General features: G+C 44.8%; 1 protein-coding gene across 3 annotated transcripts in view; it reads right to left on the reverse strand.

Moving 5' to 3' along the window:
- The window catches only part of SREBF2 (sterol regulatory element binding transcription factor 2), a 27,861-nt gene extending 5,595 nt beyond the window's left edge, over window positions 1-22,266 (reverse strand). The window contains exons 1-16 of one of the 3 annotated variants that reach the window (XM_026101317.2): window positions 22,000-22,266; window positions 16,869-17,252; window positions 15,776-15,957; window positions 14,354-14,500; window positions 12,323-12,544; window positions 11,001-11,115; window positions 10,613-10,794; window positions 9,694-9,886; window positions 8,486-8,667; window positions 7,214-7,487; window positions 6,058-6,227; window positions 5,694-5,862; window positions 4,978-5,098; window positions 3,186-3,295; window positions 1,680-1,812; window positions 909-1,077 (exon numbers count right to left, since the gene is read on the reverse strand). In XM_026101317.2, coding sequence (XP_025957102.2) covers window positions 909-1,077; window positions 1,680-1,812; window positions 3,186-3,295; window positions 4,978-5,098; window positions 5,694-5,862; window positions 6,058-6,227; window positions 7,214-7,487; window positions 8,486-8,667; window positions 9,694-9,886; window positions 10,613-10,794; window positions 11,001-11,115; window positions 12,323-12,544; window positions 14,354-14,500; window positions 15,776-15,957; window positions 16,869-17,252; window positions 22,000-22,081 — 2,835 coding nt within the window. In that variant the 5' untranslated portion in view covers window positions 22,082-22,266. The remainder of the gene's footprint in view (window positions 1-908; window positions 1,078-1,679; window positions 1,813-3,185; window positions 3,296-4,977; window positions 5,099-5,693; window positions 5,863-6,057; window positions 6,228-7,213; window positions 7,488-8,485; window positions 8,668-9,693; window positions 9,887-10,612; window positions 10,795-11,000; window positions 11,116-12,322; window positions 12,545-14,353; window positions 14,501-15,775; window positions 15,958-16,868; window positions 17,253-21,999) is intronic. The other 2 variants (XM_026101328.2, XM_064511786.1) reach the window with 2 other exon arrangements.
- Window positions 22,267-22,849: the final 583 nt, after the last annotated feature.

Genomic DNA, 22,849 nt, shown 5'->3' on the forward strand with positions numbered 1-22,849 from the left:
CAGCGAATATATGCCACACGTACATTGCACCTGCAATGCCCCAGCCTTCTACAAAGGCCTATCTAAATCATGTTATCAACTAGCCAAAACCCAACAGTTGCAAGGTAAAGAGATCAACGCTATCTGCAGAAGCGGGGGGAGGCAGTGTTGACACAGCCCACGTTTTCTACCTAAGTCTCTTTTCCCCATCTGTTGCTTCCACCCAGCAGTTTGTTAGTCTAGTTGCTCTTAGGAGATTCTACCTGTGCTGTAGAAATGGAGAGTGCCTCTGTACTGCACTGCAGAAACATTGCACAATTACTGCCAGAACATGCAATGCAACTACAATGCACTACAGCTGCCACCCAGGAGCGACAGAAGGGACCAGAACTGTGTCCCAAATGCCATGCAGGGAAACTCCAGCTTTAGGTAATCCTGGAAAGAAAAGAGACAAGCAATACACAAACTCAGGAATAGCACAGCACAGTCCCACTTCTGCGGCAGAGGATTCAAATGCTCAAGTGCTGCCTGAAACAGAGCAGGCTTGGCCTAACTAGGCGCACGTTTTGTGTGTGTCAACAACTTCAGTGACAGGGCACAGATGGAAGTTTTCCATGGGCCAAATCAGAAGTGGTCAAAGAACCAGGGAAGGGGTGACAGGCACTGGCAGGACCAGGGAATGGCTTAGCCAGCTAAGATCATGTTTAAGAGAGAATGGGGTACTTGCAGGACTGCTCCTCCATACAGCAGAGATGGAAAAATTTCAATGCCCTTAGGAAGGAACAGGAAGAATTTTCTCCCCTACAGCTATCAGACACAGGATGAACAGGGAATGAAAACAGAAACAATGGGGGGGTGATACATCTGCAGCAAAATCAACTTCAGAACTAACACCATCACCACTTATTACCCCATGGCTCATCCCTTACATTGTTGATGGTGGCGCTGGAGACACCACTGGTCATGTTAAGGCTGTTCCATAAATGGCTGCTGGCCCTCTCACAGTGACCCAGGGAGCTCTGCTGTCCATCTGCCTTCCCAGACAGTGAGGCCTGCATGGCTTTACACATATAGAAGGTGGCTTTCACTAGGGCATTCCTGAAAGAGAAACAGAGCACTGCTTTTAAGCAGTACTGTCATGCTGCCACAGGGCAGCCCCAGGAGCTGAGCTCAAGCAATGATTAGCACCAGCTTCCACCCTCCCAGCTCCAAGATCAGGGAGATCATAACTTCTTAAAGACAGAAAAAGATGAAACTGTTCCTCACCTATGCAAGCTACAGAGAAATGGAAGGAAATTAGCTAGGAAACTTTAGTGGGAAAGAGTCAAGATGGTGACATCAGCCTTTTCATCAGTGTGTGTGGAAGTTTTGTCATTTGATTTGGGGGGATGAAGGGTATGGGGGGGGGGGGGGAAACAGTGGACAGGATTAGAATGAAAACAAGAAAGCATCCATAAAGAAACAATTCTCTTTCCTATAGACTCTTTCAATCCACAGCTCTAACATCAGCCTGCAAGCCCTGACCTACACATCAGTTGTTTGGCATGTTTACACCTCATCCTATTGCACCAAACAGCACTGATATAATCAGCTTGTGACTCCACAGCACAGAGAAGAGCAGCCACAGAACAGGTTTTAAAGGAACAGCCACTCCCGGCTAGAAGGAACAGGAGTTTGAAGGTAGTAAGATGCCTACGCACTCTGACATCTCCAGGGCCTTCGGCATGCGCTCCACTTCTGTGAAATGCAACCTCACAGCCGCATCGTCCCCTCTGAGCCAACCGATTGCCATAGCAACTGCTGCTGACCACCATCTGCACACCATGTCTGGGCCTATGAAAACAGAACCACAAGTTGCAACCAAGCAGAGAACACCAAGCTAATTCCCGCTCAGAGAAACGAGTAGGTGTCGTATGCCTTAGCCAGTGCCTTCCACCAAGATCAACACTAATGAGCTGAAGAAAGCATACAAACCAAACCGATCTCATGGGAACACAGCTGTCTGGGTGAATGCTGAAACATGCTGAAGGAACACAGCTAAATAACTTGGCAGCAAGCAAACACACTACACCTGGCAGCAAGCGGAGTTTCAGATACTGAGTCTGTATCTTGCCAACAAGAACCTAACCAGAATTTACCCCATCTACTCATCTAGAAATTCCTTGCCTTTCTTCCCAACACAGATCTCCACTCCCCACCCTGCAGTAACAATTCCAGGAGTATACACCATGCCTCAGCACTGACCATCATCAAGCTGGTAAAGAGTTCATCAGGTCCCTGGTACCATTTTCTTCATTATTTCACATTCCCTCAAAAGCCTCCTGGAGTCTACACAGAGCCAAAAGACACAGGCTCTGCTACTCTGACCTGCTCTTAAATTTCATGGCAATATTGACCCAAATATAGATTTCCCTTTACCCCAAAATATAAGCCCTGGAGAAAAGATATCTAGCTTCTCTCCTATGTTTGCTCTATACACTTAAGAACAGGACAATTAGTCTGTGCCTAAAGAGCTCCAGCAGCATCCCAGCGAACTGCCAGATGCTGTTTGTTGCAACATCAAGCAAGACGAGCACTCCAGCAACTGGCTACCAGACGAGCCCAACTGAGTGCATAGCTCTAGCTCTCCCACTAGATATACTCCAAGGGACCACGGCAAGTGCCATATGTCCAGAGCCAGTCCAGAGCAGAGGCTGCAGGGCTGGAGGTTCTGAAGATGGAGGAATGCACATGACAGCTGCTGTAAAAGTAAGGTCAACCTATGTTTGGGCCAACAGATCATTATTAAGCATCTCTGGGGAGCAGAAAGGTCATCTTCTACCTCAACTGCAGTGCTACTATGCTTGTTTATATGCTACAACTTTTCCCTCATTTTGCTTCATCAGGACTAAGCTCTCAGGTCAGGGTACAGTGCACTGCTTGGAACATGCCCAAAGTGCCCATCATAACTGGTAATACAAATAACTGCAACTCCACCTGGGCGGACTGCGTTAACATACACAGCCAAATTTAAGAGCCTTCTTAACCACCCCACTTCCAGCCTGAGCTGCTGTACCACATAGTGGTGTGCTGCTCAATACCCATGTCTCATCCCAGCAAGGGCTGTGTTTGCCTGGAGTTTGAAAGGTTGAAAGGTTGTGCAGAGAGCGAACATCTCTCAGCAGTATTTCCTACAGCTGGGAAAGCTTCTGTTCTGCCAGACTTACCCAGGGCTGACTTGAGTACAGAATTGCTGGCAAAGGGTGGGGCTCCACTTCCCATTGAGTCCAAGAAAGAGTTGAGCAATTTCAGATACTCCATTGCACTGGAGAATTCACTGAAACAAGAAGCAAGGCAGACCCTTCACTATGCTGTCACACGGGAGATATCAAAACCTGAAGGTATTTCTAATCAGTTATGATGCATTTTTAAACAATATTGACCCTTTAAGCCAGCAGACAGAGGGATAAAGTTCAAGCTCTGTAGTCCAACAGTGTTGTGATATTTAAAGAGACCTGCCTGAGAGTGGAAGAACACAGACCAATTCAGTAAGGAGTATCATCAAATCTCCCCATATGGAAAGGTAACAGTTCAGGATTGGAGTCAACCCCAGGACTCTCACCTCAACTAGAGAGATGTGGGAACTTACTGTGAGCTTTACATCACAGACATCTGCCTTACTGTTAAGGGATAGGGCAGCAGGCTGTACTCAAGTCCTTAAAAACAAGAGGTGGTACCACTGTCATGGGAGGGACTAGGCCGAGCACATAGAAGCAGACTAAGGGTGTAATATGTATTTAAAGTGAAAGAATCTGCTGACAGACATGATGTGCAACAAGTTGATTACAGGCCCCTTTTCAATCACTGCCTCTAAAGGAGGCTGAGCTATATTCTTCCACATGACTGCTAAAGAGCCACAGTGTTAATCAGAGAAAGTAGCATATGTCGTAACAATCTAATTTCCTTGGATAGGCTACAGAGAAGGATCTTGAGCTCCTACCTTTGGGGGATGGTGAAAGCTTGCTGTATTAATAGAGCCACTCCTGCCAACTAAGAAACAGCACTTCCACAAGTATACTGATAATCTACTTCACTTACACAAACCCTGCTACCTTCCCTCATCATCAACAGCAGCATTTGATCACACACATCTGTATTGTTTAAGCAATTAGACTGAAATGCTTCTTATTCTCCGCAACTATGCTAGAAAGCAGATGTGAGATTGAAATTAAAACTAAATATATACTATTTTTCCTATGCAGGTAGAAAAACTAGGCCATCTTCCCCATTTGAGGCTTCTGCCCATACCTTTTTGGGATACAGTCATTACAAAACTTTCCATGTATTTACATAGCCCTTGTTCAGCACTGGCATATCTGGAGATCAATTAGAAATAGGATGTGGTTTGGTGTAAAAAGCTGCTCCGATTCTCCCATACCAACCGCTTTCCTTTGCTCACAGTGCTGACAGAGACCAATGACAATTTGAGCCAACACCCGCTCTCCCACTCTTGCCACACATCAGTTTGATTTTTCACTGCTGGTAAATGTGGCACTTTATTCAGTTACAGGAACATTCTCATGCATAATGTAGACAGCCAGCTGGGTCATTCTCTCTAACAAGCTGGACTTTAACACTCTCAGAGTCTTGGACATATGTTCTGGTCAATTAAAACAGTAGGTGTGTGCTAATTTTAGTGTTGCTGAACTTTTAAACTGTCAGCAGAGAAAGCACCATCCAGTGAAGGAATCAATCGGCAGCACACCAGCTGAAACAAGAAATCCTTATCTCATCAGGCAACAGTCAAAATTCCACCTTTGACTTCAGAGGTTTTAATATGAAGAGCTTGAGCTCACTTTTCTAGAACTGCAGCAATCAGATCTGTGTCATGATTTAGAGTCCTGATTAAAGACTAACCATTCAATTTGCCTCAGGGTACTCAGCGTATGATTAACAGTTTAAATGTTTCAGAGTCTACAGTTACCTACAGCAGTCCCCAGCCACAGCACAGAAACTTACCATGGTTCCTCCTCCTCTTGTCCCATTATTTCTTTTCCAGTCTGAGGTTTCACAAGTGAATCCACTGCTCTCTCTAGCAGGTTCTCACAAAACGCTTGATGAACCTGTGCGATGGGATCCGCTAGAGAGAAAGAATAAACCACTTCTCTTACACACAATGCTAGCCACCTCCTGATATCAACAAGGGCAGCTGGAAGAGTCAAATTTTAAAGGGCAAGAGGAAGAGCAGTACAGGGAAATTCTTGAGAAATTATTGCAAAGATTTATGAAGACTAAGTTGTTGGGCCTTTTTACCACCACTCTGCTCATTATTAGCCATTTAAAGCTGCAGCCCTTGGCCAAACTTCTCTAACACTTCAGCCACTCAACGGTATGGCTATGACACTGTTCTAAAGACAAACTTTGGTCACCCCAAAGTCATCCCTTAGACATTCAGTGCTCGAACTAAGTTCTTTTCCAGCATATAGAAACACAAGTGGGGTGACATGTAAAGCCAGTACAACGTACAAAGGGAAGAGAGACAGCTCCTGCAGAGTCTGAGGAGACATCTCTCTGCTCCACAGCCCCTCTCAACTGCTAAGATGACAAGCAGGTTCCTACAGGGGAAGACCACTGTCGTGCACAAGGGAATGCTCTGAAAACAGACAAACCCTCGTGGAGAGGCTCCCAGGCCCAAAGTGCTGGGAGGTCACACACAAACTACTAGTGGTTCTTACCAGGATTCCTTTGGGTGCAGTACAGACTCTCCTTTGCAGCAGATTTTACTGTCCAGCTCCGCTCCACAAAAAACTTCTGTCCCAGTGGGTGACACAGCCAACGCAACGAGTCAGGAATGGCACTCCGCTCCGAGCTACATAAGCTCTGAGCTTGGCTTAAAAAGTAACTCTAGAGAAAGGAGAGACTAAGACTGAAAACAATCCACAGGGAAAGAGAAACAAAGAACACCAGGGACAAAGCTCATTATAGATCTTATCATAACTGTATTAGCAGATGCATCGAGCTAGTGGCAATGCCAGCTTGCAGGCCTCCCAAGAGCTGTGCTTGAATGTGCAATGGTGGAGGACACAAGAACTCACTCACCGCTAAGAAGCCAAGCTTGCCTCCACAGCGGGTTTTCAAGCCAACCGCAGCTGTCAGGTGGATTTCTGCCATTGTGCTGGGTGGGATCTTTTCTTCTGCACACTCAGCCAGATTCACAGCACACAGGGCCATATGCAAACCTGAGTAAGCTGAGCTGGAGGGAAGTTTACCTACACCAGAAGAGAAAGAAAAAGAGTTAACCTTTCACACAGGAGTACCCACTACTAAATAAGTCATTTGCAGAGATACTATCCTAAACAGATAAACAAGACCCTATTGACATGAGAAGTTTGCAATGCCATATGCCTAATCTGTATTCAGGCAGCAGAACAACTATAACTGAAACTTCCCTCCACCAATACCACGGCTGGCATTCATCGCTTTGCTCCCGCAAGAAAGACCTGTATAGCTAACAGTCATCTGCAAACATTGGCTCACTATATTCATCTCTACCACATAACTGGACCCCCTTTTGCAGTCCACACCTGTACAGGCATCTATGCAGATAACATTATGAACAAGAACATTTTCTTGTTATCCATGGTGGCACAACTACAATTAATGCAACAAGATTAGGCAGAAGGAAGCTTAGCTTAGATTTCAGATATATTTGTGGCCTATTACAATTGCAAATTGGTCTGTAAAGGAACCAGCAAAAACTGATCATAAGGATCTTTCAAGCGCTTATTTAGTACATGTGCATACGTGCAGGCTTTTAGAGCGTATCATCACCCACTGGCAATCTGTGCTTTACACAGCTTCAGAAATTTAAATTCTTCTTCCAAAAATTAATGCTGGCCCCTGCTTCCACATCACACTCCTAAGTGACAGGAATCAAACAAGCCCTTAAACATCGGTGAGAAATGACTGGACTCAATCAACTGCTGCTTAGGAAAGACTCCAAGCCACCTCTACAGGCTCAACAACACACAACTTGAGACATGGCTGTTGCTCAGGTCATTCTTACAGAGCCGTTTCACTGTATGAAGCTGCTCGGTTTTAGTAACTGGCTTCTGAAATTAGTCCACTCAGCTTGCAATAGCTACCCTCCAGAGGCAAAGAGGCTGTGGCGCTTTCACTGTATCCCCACAGGATCAGCTCCGAGCCTCCTTATTTGGCAAAATAAATAGAACAGCTTTCCCATCTCTGTTCTTACCTGTTATGTGGAGCTGATGGAGCTTGTGATATGCCAGAGCTGCATCCCGAGCACTGGTCTTGGCCTCATCCTCAAAGCCTGCAGCGGCCTCTCTTGCCCGCCACTGATGAGAAGTCCTCTTCAGCAGCCATCGCACCAGTGCCAGCTTCTGCAGGCTATAGCGGATCACATTCCAGGACAGGCTGCACACCAAGTCCAGGCGGGAAGCTGGCAGCGCTCGACCTAGAACTGACAGGCAAGTCTGCAGGTTTGATGCAGCTGCAGCAAAATCCCCCTGCAAACATGACAAAAGGTCGAACATCAAGAAGAGACTGGTGGTACTTCACCGACAGCCTAGAAAACCACTTTCCTTAGTCTCCAAATGCAAGTAAGGCAGGCAGAAGAAAAGCAAGCTCTCTCAGTGTACCCCATACCTACTCACTAGTCACACCAGCCTCCATGGCTAAGCACTGGAGACATTTTCGGATCTCCTGGTCACTGGAAGCAAGGTAAACTGATGTACAAGCTAGGACAAGATCTTTAGCTGAGGCAAGTCAACACAATCAAAGTGATTTACGCCACTCCAGACCTGGCCCTACACATAGCCTACACATGGCCCTGTTCCTTTAATGGCCATGACATCTGGGAGAGGCATGGGCATTAGATAAAAGCAGTTTCCTGCCTTCTCAAACAAAATGGGTGTTTCAGGGTCAAAAGTCGGGTGCTGCCTCAACACCGGGGAAGATTTGCAAGAGGCTGGAGGACAGGAGACTGCAGTGCTCAAACACACATTTCATCACCTAGGGTGCTGTACCAGTACAGGCCTCTAATCCATGACAGGCAGCCAGTCAGTAGCTTCCATTGAGCTACAATTGGGACAAGCCTGCATCAAAACAAAAAAAAACAAAAAAAAAAAAAGAAAAAAAAAGGCAGCAAACCATCAAGTACATTACTGACTGCCAGCAATCATAAGAGGCCAAATTCTGAAAACCAAGGTTCAGAACCAAGACCTTGCTTCCAAACATTGTCACAAGATGCAGCAGCAAGGCACAAGAACAGAAGTTAGGTGTCTCTTCCAACACCAATGTCCATGTCTCACCAACTCAGGCCGAAGGAGAACTGTGATGTGCTCAAGACAAACTAGCACCAAATTCTCCTCTGAAATCATACAGGATAATTAACTCTAGAAATACTATGCTCTTGCAAGTGCCAACCCACAGTCCTTTTAGGCCACATTTATCCGCACTCTCCCTCCTAAATGATGCATTTGATATAACGCCAAGTCAACTTTACCCGTGCCAAATCCAGGTCAGCTTGCTTGCGATGCCTCCAGAACATCACAGATGATCTCGAGTGCAATCGAGTCACTGGCTCTCCATGCACAAGGAGCTTTATAAACACACTCAAGACAATCACTCCATTCACTAGCCACAGAATCAGTGTGGGCATCATCCAACCAAACCAGCCACCTGCATCTGCAAGGGAACATCCCAAAGGAAAGTTAAAGTTAACCTGGACATTAAAAGCCTGGCAACAAGACGAGCAACAAGCCTGCCCAGATCCACAAGGACGTATTGCTCCATTTGACACGCAATACTGACGTCTGGGAAGACCACATTTTCATCAGGAAATACACATATCAACAGCTTTTCACCTGAACTCCAAGCCACAACATTCCCAGCCACAATAAAACAGTGGGGTTTTTTGTTTGTTTTGTTTTTACAAAATCCATTTATAAAACCTGAGTCAGCACTTGCAAAAATCAGAATGCAAGAGGTTTGAAGAAAACTATCAGATACACCCATGAGAATTAAATGCCTCAATGTCCACTTTCCAGCATTAATTTCAGAGCGACACTGAGGAAGCACATTTATTAGTCAGAGAAATGACAACATGCCTACAGAATCCCCTGTTCTTGCCTGAACTCTAAACTACACATCTTACGGAACAAGCATTGTAAGTCAGTTTCAAGACCCCGTAGCAACAGTGTTTCTACAGTAACTTTTCACACATTATTTTATTAATAGGTTAAAGATCAGTGAGTTACGTTAAAAACAAATAAAAAGCTAACTTTACAGGAATGTGTCCGAGAAAGATCAGCAAGGACAGAAAAATACCTCATTCTGAACTAACTTTCAAGAGTCTATCCTGAGAGTCTAGGTTGCTGGGCTACAAGCAGGTGACCTTTCTAGCTTACCATAGTAAGCAACATCTGGTTTTGCTCAAGAAGAATGCTGAATGTAGATGTAAACTGTAACCATGCCAAAGCACCCATTGCTAGCTCTCCTCCCACAGGCAGCTCTGTGGTTACCACCCCTCCCCAAACATTAAACAAAGGTGTTACAACTCCCTGAACACAAGAAATGCCCTACTAGATCACACCAACAGTCCATCTAGCCCAACAATGCCACCTGCAGCAGTCGCAAGTGGAGACGCTATTTAGCGAGAGGATGCAAACGCAGTCCAGCCCCCTCATACTCTGAACTGTTCCAATTTGTTACCTGACTCAATGGTCAGCATGTTCCTGCCAGAGCCATGGCGCACGAGGCTGTCAGCCTCTGGGGTTCCTCGGGCATCAAGAAGGGATGTTAGAGGATTGAAGGAGAGGCAAAGGAACGTGAGAGCACAGAGAAGTATTCGAGAGCGATCCACCATACCAAGGGCCACAGGAGGAGAGTCAGGTTCATCTTTAACCTTCAAAGAATTAGGAGTGGAGAGAAGAACAAGAGGGGAAAAAAATCCACTTAATCTGTAAAACAAAAAATACTTATGCAAAGGGATTGGGTGGTGAACAAGGAGGAGAACAAGTTTTAAAATTTGCTTTTAAGATCACCAAGAACTCCAGTGAAGCTTTCTCCTTAGCTCAGTAAGATGAGGCTGAAGTATTCCAAGTGTCCTCACCTTCCTTCTGCTCTCAGCCATTTCAGTCAACATTCCCTAAAACCCTGTTTTAGGCCAGGATTAACTTTCACTGCACTTTCACTGCTGAAGACAGTTAACAGCTTTCTAGTACTGTGGTTACTTACAGTCTCATTACCCACAGCTGATGTCATCATCTTTTTTCCAGTTCTCCTGCTTTATTCACAGAACATATACCATCTTAAAAGCCACAGGCTTTTTGGATCACAGACATTCACTATAAATTAACACAGAATCTACATGCGTTGAAGTCTAAGTGCTGTTCCTCTAAGAGGTAATGTATGACTGAGACCTTACAGCCCAGGAAGTAGTCTTCATCCTTCAGAAAAGCCTCTTCCTCTCATGCACCTTCCTCGTCCATACAAGTCTTCTCTGACCCCTACAGCTCTACTTGCCAGAGGTCTGCTGCCTCCGTTGTTGAAAGTTTGGAGGATTCAAATTCTAGCCTTTACGTATCCCTGAAGTAAATGTCTTTAATTTGACAATTCAGGTCACAGATACCTTTGCATCATCAAGGAGTGGACTTCCTGGCTCCGAATCAATGGAATAGGGAGAAAAGCCAGCCTGGGATCCTGAGTCAGAGGCAGGGGGAGACATCAGTAGAACATTCTGGTTGAAGTCATCTATCTTCAGGTCTGCATCACTGTCAACCAGACTGCTTAGGTCAATGCCCTTCAACAGCTCTGCAAAAATCAGAGAGTGTATTAGATACATACTTCTCATTCCCACATCATGTCAGTCTTACTCAGATTGGCTCTGTCACTTGCAAGAACACTGGCCACTGTCAATGCAATTTGCACATATCTGCCTCTGTCAATGGTAAGAAACGGCAAGAGGCAGCATACATTCATGTTGACTACCTCCCTCCTGCACAGCCCCCACAACTTACTGTTTTTTTGGTTAGCCAACTTCAGAACCATGTTCTCCTGTCTCAGTTTATGGTTGGCCTGCTGTAGGTATTTAATGTAATCAATGGCTTTTCTCAGGACTCCAGACTTGTGCATCTGCAAGGAATTAACACATACGGAAAGCAGTTTATACAAAGAGTACCACAACCCCCACTTCATGTGTCATGTGGGGGATACAGAGAAAAGGGTATAAAGAACCAGCCAGCAGCAGCAACAAAACTAATGGCGGGGCGACATTCTAGGGGCAAGATATTATGCTTTGAAAGATGCACAAGGACTGGACAATAGGCCTTGAGCCATTTTGCCTGGGATCTTTCACAGGTCTGATAGAAATAGTACGATGCAAACATTAACATCCAAATTACAATAAAGTCTGTGTCTAGATTTTAACTACGAACAGTTTTTTGAAAGTATCAGTTTTGAAATGAAGTGGCTCTTTTTTTAGGATGGAACTAGCTGTTATCAGTTAACTGTGGTTCACTGTTTAATTCTGAGGTAATCAGATCTCTCACTGCCTCAGCCCCTTTTCCCTCCCCATGAAAATATCTGCTTCCTGCAGAGACTTCCAGGTTTAGCTTGTAAACACAGATACAAAGCACTATGAAAACACTAAATGCTACCTACTTTTAAATCCTAAGCTTCCAATTCCACCAAGCAATAGGAGGTGACTTCATTAATGCACATGCTTAAAGACATGCACACACAGAGACATCAAAAGTACTACTGCTCTGCCAGAGTGAGGTAAAATGAACAGCACAGTTCTGAACTTGACTCACATGCTGCAAAAAAGTTTGTAATATTTGAGTAAACAGGAGTTTGTACAACTCAAGATCTAAAAGAATCAAATTGGAAAGCTCTGTGCAAGGTTTTTTTTTTGTTTTTTGGTTTTTTTAAAAAAAAAAAACAGGACAGCTAGCAATTGAAGCAAGGAATTTGCTTCCTTACTGCAGTTACCAGGAAATGAAAATTATGCCAGCTCTGATTTGGCCAGAGTTATCAAAACACACACTTCTGATACTCTACTTAGAGGGCCTACTTAAGTTAAGTCTAGCGTAGTTAGACCTTATGCTTTTGTTCTTATTTTGAAGAAACACTACCACTAGCACAATAAAATGAACATTAAGGGCAGCACTCAGTGAATACAATTATTTCCATCTCACAAGTACTCTTCAGTCTTCTCCCTGTACAGGTATACATACTTCTAACAGTTAACACCGTCCAACTGCTTCATTTGGTAGAGCAACAAGCACCTGAGGACACAAGTATTTAGGACACTAGATCTCCTCTCATTCCAGAACTTTACCTTGGCATCCGTCCCCATGACCAGATCCTTCAGCTCAATGATCTTGTCATTTATAGATGACCGATAACGCTTTTCAATGATGTTGTGCGTTGTTCTCCTCTCTCCTTCTTTAGGCAGCTCTGGTTGTTTAACACCCCCAGGAACTTGTTTGATAGGCAACTTTTCTTGTCCCATCATCACTGGCATTGTGGTCAAAATGGTCCCATTGCTCCCAACTAGGGTCTAGAAAGACCACATATAACAAGTGTTCCTAGCAATCAGGTACTTTAATTACAATTTACGATGTTAAGAGCAAAAGAAGTAAACTGAAGTAGATGCAGGAAAAGTTTGTACAGCTCAAAAATGAAGAGATATGCCAATTTCCTCATACGTTCTCTGGCTTGCAGGAGCACTGGTACAGCAGCACAGGAAGAACCTGCCATGCTACCTGTCACACCAGTCACTGTGGAGTAAGAAGATCTCTTGTTCTCCAGAAGTATCACTCCAACACTCCTTCACCAATAACATGCTATGTTTATCCTCTAGAGAAACAGATTAAGGATCTTCCTAGCTCCTAGAATCCTTCTACCACAAGTCTCCAAATTTATCTTTGACATGGGCAAATACAAATTTACCAAAACAGCAACAGACAATGCTACCTCTGAACAAGTAGCAAGAATGTCACATAGGACAGAAAAACAAAAAACAACAGAAAAACAAATTCTGGCTTCAGCAGTGCAGTTCATTTGAATTAGATTAAGTGAAAGAAAAACAAAAATAGGTCTATAACTACTTCTTAAGCTACAAATATGCTTTAAGATGAGGAACTAAGGCAATGATTGGTGCCCACTGGCATGAAGAGCTCAGACACTTGGACATCTATGCCTACAAAAGACCATCTTCACCAAACCAAAGCAGTATGTGCTCTGCAGTAAAACAAGATGAATCCCACCAGAATGGTTGCACAGAGCGGCTTCTAGGACAGTCAGAGCAATGAAAGAATTTAGACTGCTTAACCTAGCAAAGCAATGTTGAGAAGGGTATGACTGGTCTCTAAAGTACATCAAGGATCAGGGAAGTAGTCATGGAGAGGAAAAGAAAAGCTATTTAAGCTAAAAGACACTGACACAGACGAGAATAAACTAGCTATGACCGAATTTAAGAACTACTTAGATTCTGAAATAGTCTAAGAGGGATAATAGAAATATATTTAGTTTCAAGTTGGAACTTTATAAAGTGAATTTACAACCTCCATCTATGTCCAATTTCCACCAAATTTCAATGAGTCCAAAAAACCTCATGGATTGTGTATCTGCTAGACAGACGCAACCACTTAAGCCTTACCTCCATGTGAAACCATCACCTAAAAAGCAGTAGATAAACTGAAGATTTCAGTCTAGCTGCTAAAAAGTATAAGAAGCCCACCATGCCACCAAAAACAAAAAACAAACATAAAACCTGAAGTCCAGACTAGTAAGTTTGTCTTCAGCAGTAAATGTTCAAACAGACAGATCCTTTCAGAATGCATCAGAGTGTAATAAAAGCATCTTTGGGGGAACAAGTTTCTCCTTGAGTTGATAACAAGTTAAGGCCTTGATGCACAGCTGACCTCTCCAATGATTATAGTGAATCCTCCTCCCTTTGAAGAGTAGTCTGGTTAGGTTTTTTTACATTCAACATACTGCTACTGAGTGGGGGAAAAGTTCCGCAGCTATTCCGAGTTTGTTAGCTTTCCGTTTTAAGTATGTTCTTGTTCAATAGAGGTTAAAAAACGCATGGAATTCTTAGGACATATTCTTCTCCTTATAACACTAGAAAAAGGTAAACAGAGATGTGCCCTTGGTCTTTGCTGGCTGGCCATGGGAGGCTGCCAAAAATGTACAATCTGTGTGTTTAGCCTTGGCAGAAACAGGGTATTACTCACTTTGGGCATGTTTAAAACAGCACTCAAAGCTCCTCTCATTTGCATCACCGAAGAATACTAAACCCCAAATCTCTTCCTTGTATTAAGAGGAAGTAACATTGGTGAGGAAGCAAAAGGAAAATTCATACCGGTACCTGGAGAGCTGTGGTCTGAATAGGAGCAGTGAGTGCTGTGAGTGCTGGATTCTGAACTGCAGCCATAACTGGATTACCATCCGCCTTCAGAGTTGTCAAGACAAGGGAGTCTGTTTTAATGATCTGAGGCTGGACCAGAACCTAGATCAAAAAAAGTTACAGATGAAGGGAAGGGTAGGTACATGTTTCTCTGTTGGTCTTGGTAACTAGAGATGAGTGATCAAAGAATTGTAACTTTACATCTCAGTGGATGGCAAAACAGTGGGCCAGTCATTTTTTCCTTTACCACCTGGATTTTTTCCTTGACCATGCCAGACTCCTATGCAAGCTCTCACAATGACACAGTCTAAACAGAGTTAGAAAGAAGGATCAGAGGAACCACAGGGTCACTGATTTTCAAATCAGTGACCAGAAGTAAACTAATACGTAAAAACACAAAACAGTTAATGGAAGAAGCTCCTTCCCCCTCTCCAGTTACACCTACTATTAGCTCCCTACATTAACAGCTTGAGTACTCAGAGTCTAACATGGTAGAACAGCCTACTTTGGCTACAGTACTTCTCATTGAATACTAGTGGTAGCTATTTTCCTCTGGTTTAACTGAAAGGATCAGCAACACAAACTTCATGCAGATCACAGCCAATAAGAAGTTATTTTGCCATAACACAGCATGCTCTTACTTGTCCAACTACCTTGGTTACTCCCAAACAGAGAACACTACAGATGGTATAATACAATTGAACCAGAGTGACATTTTCATGAGTGTCCCCTAATCATAAGCATCTTTATATACAATACAAAGAAACAAGACATTCACTCTTATACGTGTGTTTTCAAACAGAATCATATGACGCTGTAGTAGCAAAAGGATCCACAATACTGTGGCAGAAGCATTTGAAGAAAACATTCCCGTACCAGCAGTCACTCATAAGGCATGGAATAAGCAGTACACTTGCAAAGAAGTAGGAAGTACTAAAAGAAAGCTTGTCCAAACAAGATTTCCACTCTCATCTGATAACATCGAGTAACAAGAATATTTTAGCCCAATTTTAGCTATGCAGGTGTTTTCTCTATTTAGTCAAAAAAAGTTTCTGAATGCTGCCCACTATTTAAAAATCACATCACTACTCACAACAGGGACTCTCATGCCTGGCTTACACAAAGTAAAATGCTTCTAGAGTACAGACTGGCTAGAAACACCTCTCACCTAAAAACACATGTGCAAAAGCAATTCTGCAAGGAATAGGCTGCCCTACAACCCTCACCACCTTTCCCTTGACAAATCAGGAGACCAAACCTGCAAGAGCAGTTTCTGCTGCTGCTGGATCCCTCTCCTCACTCCAGAGCCCTCCCAACCACACTTCTGTAAGTGTTCTGCATAACCTTTTATCCATGTCACTCCACATTTTTACTTACTGGAACTTGCTGGACCTGTGGTGCAGCTACTGTCTGAACCGTGGCTGGTGTTAACGTCTGGATGGTGCCATTGGCAGCCTGTGTTAACACTCTCTGGGCCTGCACAGTCTGCACTTGCTGCTGGATGGTAACCGGCTGAACCTGGGAGGACGTCACCAGGCTCTGAACTTGAGGCTGAAGAACTGAAAAGCAGAAAAGATGTGAGGAATAGTCCAAAAATCACAGCTGTCTTGTAGCCCATAAACCCTACCAGCTTCACTCTTCCTCTGCCTAAAGCTTCTCAGTAGGCAGCATTCATCTAACACATCCCACAAGTTGGTAAGATTCCAACTCCTTTGATGTCTCCTGCAAAAGGACACTGCATCTAGAATAGCAACTTTCCAGAATGCATAGAGGATCAGTTAAGAGAGAATAAGGTCAAAAGCCTTTGGGTCTAACAGCACAGGGCTCTCGTTTCTTCAGTAACGTTACACAGCATGTCTAACCAGCACTTCACTACTCCTACCATTCCTGGCTGACCCCGGCATCCTATTTTCACATAAAGAATCAACACCTATCCAAAGAGAATCAAGACAATTTACGTTCACAAATACAAAGGAAGGTCCAGTCACCTGCAAGTGTCTCTGCTCACTAGCAGTGTTACACTTTGGACTTTGGTATCTGAAATATGCCTTCATTCCAGACTACCACATGGGACAGGCTGGAGCTTCAGGACTAGATTTGCCCATTACGCCCACCAGCAGGAGGGCAGGGATGCCGACAGTTATTTTTCAGACGTACTTTTCCCCAAGACTCCAAAGAGCCATAGGAGAGAGGGCCATAACAAAGGAGAGCAAGAAGAGAACTGTCACGAGAGGCTAAAAAGAATTAAGAACTCATTTATGAAAGTTTTATGCTCACTGAACCGGAAAGAACTCAACTTCAAAGTCATGCCATGCAGGAGAGGAAACTCCCCACAGACAACATTGCAAAAGAAGGATATTCGGATTTGTCATGGCCAAAGATACTTTTAGATGTTGAATATCCAGGCCCTCTACAGTGGGAACAATACATACATCCATATTTTGAGCCCCCCACCTACCCCAAACCCTACCTTGAAAACTCGTAGCTGCATTCTGGTATATAACTGGTTGCTGAATAATCCTGGTCTGCGGAGCAGAGCTGAACGTTGGCGTAATCATCACAGTCTGTTGCTGGAGCTGGGGCTGGAGCTGGGGACGGGGCTGAAGGAGCGGTGCAGACCGTTGAGGGGCGGGGGGTGTTGACTGAGGCACTTTGACTTGAACACTCTGAAGCTGGGGGGAGGTAGCAGGGGGTGGAAAGGACTGCAGCTGCACCTGGCTGTATGACCTCTGCAACTGAGGGTCCAAAGTCCCATTGCTGGTACTGCCACTGCTACCTTGGAAGGTACCACATAGATGATCCGAAAACAAATCTGGAAAGTCCCCTGCCTGGTTACTGACAAACTGCAGCATTTCTGGAAAAAAAAAATTAAAGGTTATTTTATTCCCAGTACAGTCTTCCACCTGCCACAGACTCAAATGGTGTACATGCACAGAAGGGAATTCTGGGTGTTCCAAGACTTAAGAGAAAATATTACACTAATATCTCCAGAGAGAAATCAAAAAAGTGGCCAGTAGTAGGGCACCGTTGCTACTATTCAGAGTGAAAAGCAGAATTCTACTACAATATTTTCCCAGACTACAGGATTTAAGCAAAGACTAGAATTTAAAGTCATCTCCAGTTTATTAAAAATATTACAAATTAAGTCAACCACTGCTCCAGTCTAATACTTGCAGAAGGAAGAAAGCAAGCAGCTGCACAATGCCACTACTAGCTCTTCTTCCACATAACTTTTAGGAAGGAAATGGAAAATGGAGAAATGGGGTAAGAATTAACCTTAAATTAGTTTGTTTTTTTTTCTTTTTTTACTTTTAAGCTTACGGGAAAGTATGGAACAAAGAAATATAAGAAAAGGAAACCACACTTTACAGAGTTTTAGCAGGGGAAATCCACACACATTTTTTTTAATCATCAAAAAAACTTTTTTATTAAAAATAGATTGTCTCTTATTTATCCCTTGCCTGTAATCACTGCACAGTTTCTCTCTATCCCATCTTCCCTCAGATTTCACTGGACCCATTTCAAGAGGCTTCACTACAAAGCTGTAATTGTCCCTCAGAGAGGAAAATTCCACAACCAGGAGATCATTGTTCCTAACCAAAGCTTTCTCTTCCCTCTGTTTAATTTGATTTAATCCAGTTATACACCTTAAGCAACCTGAATTCTTCCCCTGGTCTGTGTGTATATATGTTCCCCTGGTCTGCATGAGGTGTCAGATATTGTTCCCCACTCCAGGATCTGATCACTCTACACAGGCTCTTCCATAGATTTCCTGAAGTCCTATTGTTTTTCTAGAATTTATAATTAAATAATAAATTACAAGTTAGAAAGTAGAAAACAGATTGCTGATTCACCAGAAAAATGTGGCAAAGGGACCATTTAACAGAATCTTTTCCATCCACCAGATTGCAACAAATGCAATGGATATTCCCTACATGATTTAAGAAGGGGCTATGAGGAAGTAAACTCTCCATGAGATGTTTCAGTGGAAAGTGTTCCAACAATAAAAGTGCTATTAATATTTAGCCTTTACAGTGCACTTTGCTTCTCCAAAATGCCACCCACACGTTATCCAATTAATCTGAATGGCACTCCAGAGAGAGCAGAGCAATCCTCATCCAAGCTTCTTCCTCCTTTACTTTTACCTTCATTCTTAAGAAATCGAGTCTGATAGACCCAGAAGTTTGGAAGGGGATTTGTCCTCATGACCTATTTATAACCTGAAAATAAGCTGACATCACTCTGCCTGCAAGAAACCTAGCTCTCTCTGGCAACGACCACCAGCTATCCTCAGAGACCTGCCTGATCAGCCCCGTGTCTCAGTGTTTAACAAGATGAATGAAAGATTTTTATGTGATACCTCAGTAAACTTTCACGAAACTTTACTAAAGTAAGCAGGACTGTTTGAAGATTAACACTTCTGAATAATATCTAAAATGAATGTTAAGCTAGTCAAAGTTATAGATTTTCACCCTCAAACTGATTACAGCTACGACCACCCTAAATAACCCTCAACATTATAAACTTATGAATGCTAACAACAATGTACCTTATCAAGCTTTTAACCACCTGAAAAATGTATTAGATGTCACTACTGCAAGTAGGAAGAAAAATTAAACAAGATTTGTTCTAAAAGAGCAAATTCCAGTGAAGGAGCTAAATTACAAGCACTGTGTTTTAAAGAGCATCTTGTTTAACACAGCTTACTTAATATCTTCTTAAAAAAAAATACTTTTTCTAACAAGTTAAATCCCATCTTCATCAGAGACTGGCTAAATGCAAAAAGCCTAGAGATTAACTTTCAAAAATTAGACTACCAGGGGATCAGAAACACTTTCTGAGAGTGCCCAACAGCTTTCCTTAGTACCAATACAAGGAAAACTAAAAGCTGTACAAACAACAAAAATCCAGTCTCTCTCTCTGAAAATTCCTTTGCCAATACGAAGAACAGGGCAAACATAAATAAACTATTAGAACACTTGTGTGCTTTTGGAGGGTAGCTCTCGGGTATCAATTCGGTGATAAACCCATCATTTTCAGATTACCTGCACCCTCTATGCTGAAGAGGTCTGAGCCACTAAAGGGGAACCAGATAGTGCTGCAGAAAACAATTCTAAGCAAACCCACAGCTAGAAAACGTCAACAAGATACAGTGAAAGCCAGTCCACTTAACTTCTACTACTACTTTTAGATCAGTGCCCAAGTACTCTACACAGAGAGGTACAGTGTTGCACGCACCACGCTCCCAGAAGGTTGCTAGGCATTTGTGCACATAGGCTGCTTTTCAGAGAAACTCAAGAGTGGCAGATTAAGCTACAGACATCAGAGTTGAAAAGATACTTTGACATGAACTTAAAAAACTAAAAAAGCCCAAAATGTACTTTTTAACCATGACCAAATTAAACTCCCTAGAGTAAGGAAATTCCAAGATGACATCAAGGGTAATCTGGTTCTCAAAGGCATTTTTCCACCAGTGATGTTTCTGTAGCCATATACAACAGTCAGAATGCAGCACTAAAAAGTTTGGGAAGAAAGTTATACCTGGACATGATGCAGAGTTACATTGTGTTACACTGTTCAGCTGTTGGAACTTCTGACCGAAAGCTGTGCTCACTCACTTGAGGCCCTGGACTGATTTGTGCCCTGTCTGGGAACCCGACCTCACAAAAAACTAACTTTCTAAAGCAGTCAATGCCATTTGCATAACCACAGTCATTCATTCTTTAATTTCTTCAAAGTCTAAACTTAAAATAAAAAGCTGTATAGCAAGCTGTGAGGATCATTCAAACCCAAAATTGAGAGGATTGTTGAGATTTGGGCATCATACAAGAAGCAGAGACCTAAAGTTAAAAAAAAAAAAAAAATCAAAACCCTTGCAGAATTTTAAATCCTGAGATAAGTTCATGTCAAAACACAAAAAAGCAGGATTCTACTTTATCATCATCTCACTCTATGAAAATCCACTCCACTCCCAGTAAGGTAAAAGGCCGTCGTCACCTTTCTCACTAAGTTACTCGTTTCTGAGCCACGTTTCACTGAGAAAACACCAAAACACAGAAGACCTGGCTCAAAGCTCATTAGAATTTGCCTCAGCTTCCATGCAGACCCTTAGAAGACATTATTTTGTACTTAGACAAAAATAAACACCATCTTTAATTTGCATCATGAACTTTATCCGTGATAATTAGGCCCCTTGCATTTTCATAAGATAAGATATATGCTTATTTTACATATTATAAAGAAAAGAAATGGCCACCAATGGCTACCATTTGCCCATGGCTACACTGCAAATCAATTGGAATCAAATTTAAATGCACCAGTTCAGTTCTATTTTCCACCTATTAAACAATGATGCTTTAGACACACATGTGCCTCTCAAAGTAGAGCTCTGTTTAGGATAACTGTTAAGTAAAGGCAAAAAAGATATTCAGCAAAGCAGGTCAGATTAGTGAACTCTCTTATTTCTCCTGAAGGCCTGTTTTAATTTTCAATCTACATCAGAGAATTAGTCCAATTATGGGGGGGGGGGGGGGGGTCAGGTTTCCAGGAGCTGTTGAGGAAAAAATAAATAATATATTTCATTCATGCTTTGTACTTCGGTGGAAAATAGATTTCATTTCTCCAAGTTCTGGCATAAATATTAAAGCAATTTATGATGACATAAGGAACAAAAGGAAAATTTAATAGTTACATCTGTTTCATTTTTAGAACAAAGATGTGGAACAAACTCCTTTGAAAGGAGCGAGCGGCAGCATAGTTCTATCCATTATTTAGGAAAGACTTCAAAGCAACCAGTGGGAAATAAATAAATAAATAAAAAGGTCACAGCACTGTTTGTTGGATAGACTTGGGACAGGAAAAAAGAAATGGAAGGTAATTTTTTTTTTCAATCCTTGACCATTTTAACAACCAAGGGCTGCGAGCTGGAAGCGGCGCTGGGCAGCGGCTGGCACTCAGACAGGTGTCCCCTCCAGCCGGGGCGCAGAGTGCTGCACTGCCGCTGCTACTACATTTTACATCGCTTTTTATGGCTGCATTTATTACCGTAACATCCGAGTACCACCCAGGGTGACTCAGTCTCGTCAAACACACCAAAAAGAGCGCTCGCTGAACAGCACCGACCATCAGCTGTCGAGGCTCCGACGTCCCACAAAAGCTAGGGAAATTCACGTGGCGAGTTTCCAGCCGCAGCGAGGGCGCAGCGGCGATGCCCCCCGCGGGACCCGCTCCCCGCGGCCCCGCGCAGCCAGCCAGCAGCGACCCGGCGCCGACCCCCCGGGAAATGCCCCGCGAGTGGGCTGCTGGCCGGCAACCGCCGCGCTACACCGGGGCAGAGCGGCGGCGGCCGCCCGCCCACGCCGGGCTCGGGACCCCCCGGCTGCCAGCTGCGCCCGTGGGCAGCCCCACGCGCGGGCGAACGAAGGCCGAGCCCCCCCGGCAGGCCCGCGCGCGCCCCCCACGCTCTCGCACCCACGCGCGCCTCCGCCGCCTCGCCGCAGGGCCGGGGGAGCTCCTACGCATGTCGGCGGCGGCGGCGGCGGCGCCCCTCCCCCCCCCTTCCAGGCTCCCCAACGGTCACAACGGCCCCCGCGGCCCCTCACCGTCGATGTCGCCCAGGGTGAGCTCGTCGCCCAGCTCAGTCAGCGCCTCCATGTTCTCCACACCCAGCTCGCCGCTCTCCATCGCGCACGGGCCCGCCCCGGCAGGGCGCACAAGGGCATCAACCTGAACCCCCGCCGCCGCTGCTCAAGCCCGGGCTCCCGGCGAGCGCCGCCGACCCCGCGCCATCTTGGGCCGCCCCGGCCGGCCGGCCAGCCCCGCCCCCACCTGCCCGCAGCCCCAGCCGCCGCTACGGCGGCGGCGCGCGCGCCCCCCGCGGTTTGTTGTCAATGAGACCAGGTCGCCCGTGGCCAATCGGCGGGCGCGGCGGCGCGTGGTGTGATGGCGCGTCAGCGATCAGCAGCTGCGATTAGCATAGCAGGCCCCGCCCTCGCCTCACCCTCCTCTCCCCTGATTAGAATATTCATGAGGGGGCGGGGCCCGGCGGCGCGGGCGGGCTGTGCAGCGCCGAGCACCGCGGTGGCGGCGGCAGCGCAGGGCTCCCTGCTCTTCACCGCCGAGGAGTGGCCATCGCATGCCTTGAACGCAACTCACGTGGCCCAGCCTGGCCTCGGCCCTCTTCTGCCAAGCACCTCGCAGGGCCCGAGCGCTGGATAAACCTGCCTCCCCAAGCCACGAGAGGGAGTTCCTCGGGGTGAGGCTACTAGCCTTCAATACCCCCAGCCTCACCACTAGTCCGGCTGGATGGGACCTCAGAGGTCTCTACTCCAGCCCTCTGCTCTGAGCCAGGGCAACTTTGGAGTTACTACAGGTTGCAAAAATTGGGGATGAACAACTGGGCAGTTGCCGAAAGACCCCCAGCCCCACGCGCCCCACGTCCCCCCCATGTCC

This window comes from Dromaius novaehollandiae, chromosome 1, assembly GCF_036370855.1.
Source record: "Dromaius novaehollandiae isolate bDroNov1 chromosome 1, bDroNov1.hap1, whole genome shotgun sequence".
In the NCBI taxonomy this organism is placed as follows: domain Eukaryota; kingdom Metazoa; phylum Chordata; class Aves; order Casuariiformes; family Dromaiidae; genus Dromaius; species Dromaius novaehollandiae.